Source organism: Micropterus dolomieu, linkage group LG22 (assembly GCF_021292245.1).
Source record: "Micropterus dolomieu isolate WLL.071019.BEF.003 ecotype Adirondacks linkage group LG22, ASM2129224v1, whole genome shotgun sequence".
NCBI lineage: Eukaryota > Metazoa > Chordata > Actinopteri > Centrarchiformes > Centrarchidae > Micropterus > Micropterus dolomieu.
This window is the reverse complement of record NC_060171.1, coordinates 34,959,920-34,968,830: the sequence shown is the minus strand read 5'-3', so window position 1 is coordinate 34,968,830 and position 8,911 is coordinate 34,959,920. Positions and strand designations below refer to the sequence as shown.

The 8,911-nt window shown below is 40.6% G+C and overlaps 2 protein-coding genes across 6 annotated transcripts in view; one reads left to right on the top strand and one right to left on the bottom strand.

The window, feature by feature from the left end:
* LOC123961212 (cytochrome c oxidase subunit 8B, mitochondrial) overlaps positions 1 to 2,244 on the bottom strand; it is a 4,104-nt gene extending 1,860 nt beyond the window's left edge. The window contains exon 1 of the mRNA XM_046036385.1: positions 2,017 to 2,244. Coding sequence (XP_045892341.1) covers positions 2,017 to 2,124 — 108 coding nt within the window. The 5' untranslated portion in view covers positions 2,125 to 2,244. The remainder of the gene's footprint in view (positions 1 to 2,016) is intronic.
* wu:fa25f02 (salivary glue protein Sgs-3) overlaps positions 1 to 8,911 on the top strand; it is a 31,461-nt gene that overhangs the window by 9,604 nt on the left and 12,946 nt on the right. For 2 of the 5 annotated variants that reach the window (XM_046036379.1, XM_046036378.1), the window contains exon 1: positions 6,267 to 6,343. Coding sequence is in view for 2 of the 5 variants with exons in the window: in XM_046036377.1 (XP_045892333.1) it covers positions 6,025 to 6,050; positions 6,197 to 6,343 (173 nt within the window). In the remaining 3 variants the exon portion in view is untranslated. Of the gene's footprint in view, positions 1 to 5,905; positions 6,051 to 6,196; positions 6,344 to 8,911 lie in introns of those variants that run through there. The other 3 variants (XM_046036377.1, XM_046036375.1, XM_046036380.1) reach the window with 3 other exon arrangements.

Below are 8,911 nucleotides of genomic sequence, written 5' to 3'. Positions count from 1 at the left end.
GTGTGTGTGTGTGTGTGTGTGTAAGGGGGCCACAAAGTATTCAGTGGTTGTATGAGCTCATAAGTCATATTCATGTCAAATATTTTGGAAGCAAAAAAGACACATATATCAAAATAATTAAAAATGCTTTGGACTCGTAGAGAACGAGAGCTATTAACTGTTTGTGTACTAAATACACTGACAGTGACAGACAAGAATATTTATGTTTTAATTTTTGGATCAACATTATTGCTAAGGAAAATTTACTAGTTGCTGGTAGGGACATGTCTCTACCATCCCTGCTAAGTTTTACTACCTTGAGCAAACATGGCAGAAGTACACTGTTATAAAATACACTGTCCAGACTTAAACTTTTCCCAAACAAGCAAGCATCATTTCATAGCTAAAGTTTTAAAGGTCAGAGGTTTTCAAAGTGTGAGGCGGGCCTCTACAGGGGGGCTCCAAACTGAAAAATATTACATTAGTTATTACATTAGTTATCAAAAGGAGATCACATAGAGTAGTCTAAATGTGTGTGATTTGGTTAAAGAGTTACTTCAGAGATACAAAGTTTTTTCCACTTCCTGGGACAGACCTTTTTTATGTAGTTGGTGTTGTCTGAAGTTATGTCAAACAGTTGCATTAGGCTATCTTTGCTCAACTGTTGAGTGTCTATGGGATCAAATAACATAATCATGATCCCATAGGCATCCAGGAATTGAGCATGGGGGCTGACTTTTTTCAAGCTTCTTCTGAGGATAAAACAGAGATGAGCAAGTTAATGCTAGTATCAAGCAAGATTAAGTATTTGTACAATAATCTATATAATAACAATGCTCTTTTCTTGTATAGCACCTCACTTCACCTTAACAATGCAAAAAGTGCTTCACAAAGCATAAACATCTGAGAACACTAATTAAACATGGACAACATAAAAATACATTTAATACATTAAAAAAACATTTATGTTGTGTCACAGCTGGCCCCACATGCTGGTTTTTTTTATCATCCTTCTTGATAAATAGTCTTTGTTCATCAAATTCATAGTGATAATGCCTGTACAGCAATCAGCTTGTTCTTGTTTTCTAGTTATAACTTGGGGAAACCAGGAAATGTTACAACTGACCCCAGGCTCACCTAGTTCTCACCCTTGAGCCTATGTGAGTTGAAGCTTTATTAATATGTACTGCTAAAGTTGGTATTTATTATCAACCTTCCCCTGTCTTAGTGGGGCAATTACTGGCCAGGTGAGCTGAATAGGCCCTACTCGAACGTTATATGAAACTGAGTAAACAATATTGTGGTGTTCAATCAGTCCCTGTGTCACCGTGAGCTAAAATACGTTGTGTCTAAATACAATCACCATCGTCATGTTTCACCGTACTTTAAATGGGTTCGGAACCACCGAGTCCGACCTTGTTTAAACTTCAAGGTCGAGCACTTGGCACCTGCTGCACGGGGCCCCGTGTGTGTGCACAGCGGCACCATATCAAACTTCCACGGTTACACCTCGGGTTCACTACAATATTAAACTTCTGCTGTGCTGACTATATTTTTGAAAAAAAAAAAAGTTCTACATTCGGCTGTAGGTAATGTGACCATTTCAGGGTACGGTCTATAGCTTTCTATAGCTTTCTATTTATGTCTGAGCTGGCAGACGTGTCTACGTGTTGGAATTAGCCGGAATAATGGCGATATACTGACGCACTTACCTAAAGGGTTAAATTATATTTAGTAGAATATATGTTTATATTAGGTTATGGTATAGCCTAAGCATGGTGCACGGAAAATAGGATTTCAACATTCCGTAAGGATATCCTTTTAAAGTATGAGATAAGCAAGTTTGACGCAGTTAGGAAAGTCCCCCCTGCAGGCAGGATCATGCTGCTCCTATCAGGCCAAGATGCGCTGCAACGCGGACCTGCAGCTGTTAACACTTAGTAAAGCTAGCTAACGGTGATCCTTTAGAGCAGTTTGCCCCTGCCGGATGAGGGTACTTGTTGTGGTTATATTAGTTCAAAGTGAACATGAACTCACCCCTGCAGAGATATTGTGTTTGGCAGGTTTGGACGCCACATTAGCCGCAGGGACCAGCTGAGTCCTCAGCGCGCTCCTGAAAAGCCGAGAAACGGTGGGCAGAGGCATAGCCACGGGTCAGTGCTGCTGAAGAACTGCAGGAACACCAACAGGACGGTCTATCGATACTGACACTGCTTGCCTTGCTTTCACTTTACCTCTAGGACCAGGCGTAACGTGCGCGCGGGTGTAACAGAGATAGAGAGAGTTACGTCACGTTGCAGCGTCGGAATTTAATTGGCCGTCTGACCTCCAGACATCTGACCCGAGATGAGCGCGGGACGCGTCCTCATTTCACCCCTCTTGTGGTTCTGCTTTCTGGCGCTGGAACATGTTCCTCCACAGTGCAGCTGCTCAGCACTCACCTTCACCCTGAGCTGTAGCCTAGATATAAGGAGATGCAGTGTTTGGCCTTAGATTACAAACACATGCCATGTAAATCCATCTAACATCTCTGAACATGGTTGCGTTGGTTTGAATGGTATTTAGTTTGGTAAGGCGCCTTATTTGTGTAGCACAAGTCAAGTGCAAGTGATTGGTATAAGAAATGGACACAAACAACAGGCTAAATGACATTAAACATGGCAAAAAATGGCAAAAATGGCAGACTGAAGAAAAAGAAGGTAGAAGTAAAGTAGCGGCAAACCTGTTTTGCTCTTTATTTAATAGTAATAAGACTTTTTTAGCAGCAGTAGTAAAGATAGTAGCAGTAGTGTCACTAGTGGTTGCAGTAACAGAAACAGTTGGCTAATACAAGTGTTGGCAGTTTTACTGATTGTAGTGGTTGTTGGCAGGACAGTTGTACCTCTGAGGTAATCCCACCCTCTAGTGGATCATCAGTGAGGTGCTTACTGATCACACAGCCTTATTAACTACCCTTTTGGCTGTGTACTTGATGGATGAGGCTACTAGCTTTGACTCTGGGGCTGCAACTAACATAGAAAAGTCTTCATCAAGCTAAAGTACTAAAATAATACATGAAGACAAAGTAACTGTTAAAGCTTTGTTTGGTATACTAACATTACACACTTGTTGAATACATGTTACAACAAGTGTGAAATGTTAGAACTTATAAATCCACAAAGCAGCCTGGACCAGTCTCGGTCTCCCACTTAAGAGCTGTGCTAATTAGCTGTCTTTGGTGTTCACAGACATCTTTAACTCACTGGAGACACCCCCCCAAAAAACAAAGACCACTGGACATAATCACTACAGACCCATCTGTAGTAATGATTTCATCTGGGCGTCTTGTGTTGTCCCACCTCACATCTATCATAAACCCACTCCTGGACCCCCTGCAGATGCAAAAACATGGCCCATCACTTCATCCTCCAGCACCTGGACTCCTCACTATGCCAGGATGCTGTTTGTGGATTTCAGTTCCACCTTCAACACCATCATCCCAGCACTGCTGCAGGGCAAGCTTTCCAAGCACAGTGTGCCTGACTCCACCTTCAGGTGGATCACAGACTTCCTGTCTGACAGGAGGCAGCACATGAAGCTGGGAAAACATGTCTCTGACACCGGTTCCCCTCAAGGCTGCATCCTTTCACTTCTGCTCTTCTGCCTGTACACCTTCAACTACAACTACACCTTCAGTCACCAGTCCGTCAAGCCCCTGAAGTTTGCGGATGACACCACTGGGTTCATCTCTGGTGGGATGAGTTTACCTACAGGTGGGAGATTGACCATCTGGTGACTTGGTGCAGCCAGAAGTTCAACCTGCCAAAAGACAATGATGGTGCATTTCTACACCACCATCATCAGTCCATCCTCACCTCCTCCATCACCATCTGGTACGCTGCTTCTGCTGCCACTGCCAGGGACAAGGGCAGGCTGCAGCGTATCCTTCTCTCTGCAGAGAAGCTGATTGGCTGTAATCTTCTATCCCTCCAGGACCTGTACGCCTCCAGGACTCTGAGGCGAGCAGGAAAGATTGTGGCCGACTCCTCCCACCCCGGATTCAAACTGTTGTGAGACTCTCCCCTCTGGCAGGAGGCTGCGGTCGATCAGGACCAAAACATCTCACCACAAAAACACTTTCTTCCCGTCTGCAGCTGGCCTCACTAACAAGGCCCGGGACCCCCACTGACACCCACTCTTATCTCATCCCCCACAGCCACTACATGTTAAATTAATATAAAGTTCAATTTAATTCAATTCAATTTTATTTATATAGCTCCAATTCATAACAAAAGTTCTCTCATTACACTTTTCCCACAATTCCCACCATGAGCAAGCATTTGGCGACACAGGCAAAGAAAATCTTCCTTTTAGTAGGTAGGAACTGAGCAGAACCATGACTCAGGGCGGGGGCCATCTGCCTTAAGTGGTTGGAGGGGAGAGAGCGGAGTTGAGAGAGGGAGAGAACAGCAGCCCAACGTAATATTCACACAGAAATGCAAAAGGTTAAGGTGGTAGTAGTAGAGACATCAATGAAAATGAATAATAATACTAATGATGACGGCAATATTAATTAAAATAAAATTAGGACTAGTAATAATAATTGTAGCAGTGGGTGTTGAGCAGGAACATGGGGGCAGTTCCTTCACAAAGGGAACACCTTTTTCATTTAAAAAAAAACAAACTGATACATTCAACATATTATTTACAATGTTTATTGTCACATTTTGTCAATTTTCTATTTTCTATTTATACTTCCTGACTTGCAGTTGCCTACTTGCTTTCATTTTTTTTTTATATCTTCTACTTACTATGTTTATTGTTATTAAAATAAAGAAACACTAAGGCAAATCCCTTTTATATGAAAACCTATTTGGCAGTAAACCTTCTTCTATTCTGATATTTGTTACTGCATCAAAGCTATCTATGAACCCGGGTTGACTGGTAAAACTGGCCTGTGGAAGCCTTTAGGCAAGTACATTGTATATCTAGATAAAACTGAGCTTCTGTTTTTTTCATCATGTTAACTGGAGTGATAAAATTGAGTTGGCTTTTCCTCTACAAGGTACAAGGTACAAGGTTGTTTATTAGTCATTATACAGCACAAGGCTACATAACAAAATGAAATTTGTAGTTCCGTCACGCTACACACACACAACATATGATTATGTGTAGGCTTCTATTAAATATGGTAACATATAAAATAAAATAAATGTACCCCAAACATTCCACAGCGCATTTTTTGAATTTGTATCTGGAGTTAATCTAAACAGCAGCAACCAGATGATAATGTGAAAGTTTCATCTTCACAATAAATAGTCATTGGCATTTGGGTCCATCTTGACTGTGTTTGTGCACCAAGCATCATCGATGTAAAAGTCCACCTCTTATCTAATGTTCATACAGCGTGTTGCACATTATTTACAGTGCAGTGAATCCAAAAAGAAGCAACTAAGACAGAGAGACAGAGCTGATGGAGGCAGCTATAGTAAACGTGTCTTTAAAAAGGTGGTTTTAAATGAAACATTCGACAGCTCAATAAATATAAATATTACTCCAGCGGTTCTTACACACACTATGGACAGTGTGGATCTCTAGTATCATTTGTTTAAGTTGGATGTAAGCATGTTTCTATTCCTAAATTCCTGAATTTGATGTGTCTATTGTATGTGTGATGAATTCAATATTTTATTAGCACAATCACAAGATGAGGCTCCAGGTAAAAGAACAGGGTCCACAACAGAGAGTGCCATCCTTGTAAGAGAAAAAACTTTCTTAAAGAACTGCATGTGACTCTTTGTATGCTGGAACCGATGTCACGGATACTACGTCCATTTTTATATGCAGTGTATGGCTGGAACACATTTTTTCTAATGTGTAAGTGAATTGTGTGTTTGAATTATGTTTGCTTGCTTATGCTTTTAAATCGTGTATGTTTTTCTTGTAGACAGGTCTCTCTATCCCCACGACCCTGTACGCAGGATAAGTGGTTGACAATGGATGGATGGAGGTCTCTCTATAAAAAGATCTTAATCCCAATGAGACGCTTGTTTAAATAAAGGAATTATGTCGATTTACATTTATTCATTCAGGTGAGGCTTTTATCTAAAGCGACTTATATTGCTATATGTGTGTGTCAGTCATTCTGGATTCAAGGATTCTAAGAGTAATACAGTTTATAATGTAATAATATAAGACATTGCCAATGTTATGTTGTTTTGTTTGGTGTGACCTGCAGGGGGCAGAGGTTCCACCATGATGAGTCGGCGCAGCCAGAAATCCTCTGCAGAAGAAGGGCACGTGCCTCCTTACAGGATGTGTTGAGTCCAGCCTCGTACCTGTCTGTGCTTCTTGTGTTCAATACAGCAGTCACAAGAAATCGCTGGTAAGTCTCCGAAATTTCATTAACCTCATTGTAGCTAATATGTTAGCGATTACATTATCCAGATAACATACACTAAAGAAAAAGGCATCTTAGCATAACGTTAGCTAGGTTACAGGTTGGATGGTAACGTTAACTGTCTTCTCTCTTATTAAGAGGATTCTTTATTTTTTATTATTTGACGATAACGTTAACACATTTCAAATTCACCGTTTTACTGGCATGTGAAGTAACTTAGCTGTAGCATTTTAAACATGTAACGTTAGCTGGTCAAGGTGTTGTGTTAGCAGTTTGAGTTTGAATTGTTCACATGTTGGTTCTTGTGTGAACAGTTCTGTGTTAGGAATGAGTGGAAGATGGGCTAGGGTTAACGTTAAACTTTGGGATTACTTGTATGAACTTGTATGTTAGCGATGGCGGTAAAAACACGCTTTGACTCGGTTATAGCGCCAGTGTTTATATAAGTCCGTGTTCTCTGATCATTTGTTGTTCCCTGGCTGGCATATTGACTAACTTAATGTTAACGTTAGTAGCTTCTGTAACGTTAAATTGTTCACACGGTGCTCGCTGCCTTTGGTTTACAGTGTAGGCTATTTGAAGTTGTTTTATTATCAAAAAAGAGTCGACGAAATAACGTTATGCGTTGTTTGGTATTTAAATGAATGCCATAAAGTCTTGTTCTGTGAAGTGCCTGGAGGCAACGTTAAACAGCTAGCTTTTTGAATGGAGTTTGGTCCCCTTCGCTTCGCTTCGACAACACTAACGTTACTTCTCTCCACGTAGGCATCTCTAATGACCTTTGAGTATTTTGTGTTTACATTTAGGGCAGGTCGCTGTGCATTGTGCTGAAGCGGAAATGAAACGATTCTTCCTCTTTCACGTCTTCTTGCGAGACCCCAGTGACGTAAATGACATTGGCTTTATTAAATGGATACCTCATATTAGTAACTTCAGTTCTGAATGGGTTGTACAGTCCAAAGCTGACTCTTAGATGGGGTGGGAAGACGTTTTTGCTGGGTGGCATAGGAGAGTGGTTTCTGTGTCTGTCTGTCTGTCTCTGATCCTGTCTCATCTTTCTCACACAGTTCATTCAAACCTCACATTTCAGTTATTTTCCTTCTTTCTCCCTCTTCGTTTTTTTCACGTTTCCTGATCTCTTCCCACTGTGAGATTGTCATCCTTTGTCTCTCCATTAGAGGGTGACACAGGAGTGCATTTTCACTCCTGTCCCATCCCAATCCCATGACAGAGTAAAAACAACTCCTGTCCCTTCCTAATCCTGGAAGAATAACTTCAAATAATTTATTCATAGCACAGTGTTTATCATTATAATATGATACAATAATTGTAATGACATGAGTAATATATGGTGGTATTATAATTAGGGCTGGACAATAAAACAATAATTATTGCGATATAATTTTTGAGGAAAAAGGACTGATAAAAGCTTATACTTAATTTTACTCATTTGTTGACAAAGATTTTATCATAATTGTTTTGAATGTTCTACCTCAGATTTGTGAAGTGATCCACTGTTTGGCCTCAAGTGATGACTATAAAAAAAGAGATTAAAACCACAATAACCATCAGGTTTCTTCAACTTTCACTCAGGAGCAAAAATCAGCCTTTAAACTCAAAAGAATTAACGATTTGATACTTATCGTGATAATTATCGATATCAAAAGATATGAAACTTTTTATCGTGATAACATTTTTGCCCATATCGTCCAGCCCTAATTATAATTGTTAGTACGAGTAGTAGTAGATTAGTATTTTTTTATTTATAGTTTCTGTTTAGCAGGCCCACACAATAGACACAACATTTCCTTTAATGCTCATTAGTAGTAGTAGTGTTCTATAGCAGTGGTCGGCAATGGGCGGCCCACGGGCCAAAGCTTGCCCGCCAGCAATAATAACTGGCCCGTGCCAGATTACTTTGATAGCGGCAAAAAAACCATTATTGAGGCTGGTGCTGAAACAGTCATGACAGCAAAAGTTACTGACATAATCACTTCCTCTTACAGTGAGGAAAATAAGTATTTGAACACCCTGCTATTTTGCAAGTTCTCCCACTTAGAAATCATGGAGGGGTCTGAAATTGTCATCGTAGGTGCATGTCCACTGTGAGAGACATAATCTAAAAAAAAAAAATCCAGAAATCACAATGTATGATTTTTTAACTATTTATTTGTATGATACAGCTGCAAATAAGTCTTTGAACACCTGAGAAAATCAATGTTAATATTTGGTACAGTAGCCTTTGTTTGCAATTACAGAGGTCAAACGTTTCTTGTAGTTTTTCACCAGGTTTGCACACACTGCAGGAGGGATTTTGGCCCACTCCTCCACACAGATCTTCTCTAGATCAGTCAGGTTTCTGGGCTGTCGCTGAGAAACACGAGTTTGAGCTCCCTCCAAAGATTCTCTATTGGGTTTAGGTCTGGAGACTGGCTAGGCCACGCCAGAACCTTGATATGCTTCTTACAGAGCCACTCCTTGGTTATCCTGGCTGTGTGCTTCGGGTCATTGTCATGTTGGAAGACCCGGCCTCGACCCATCTTCAATGCTCTA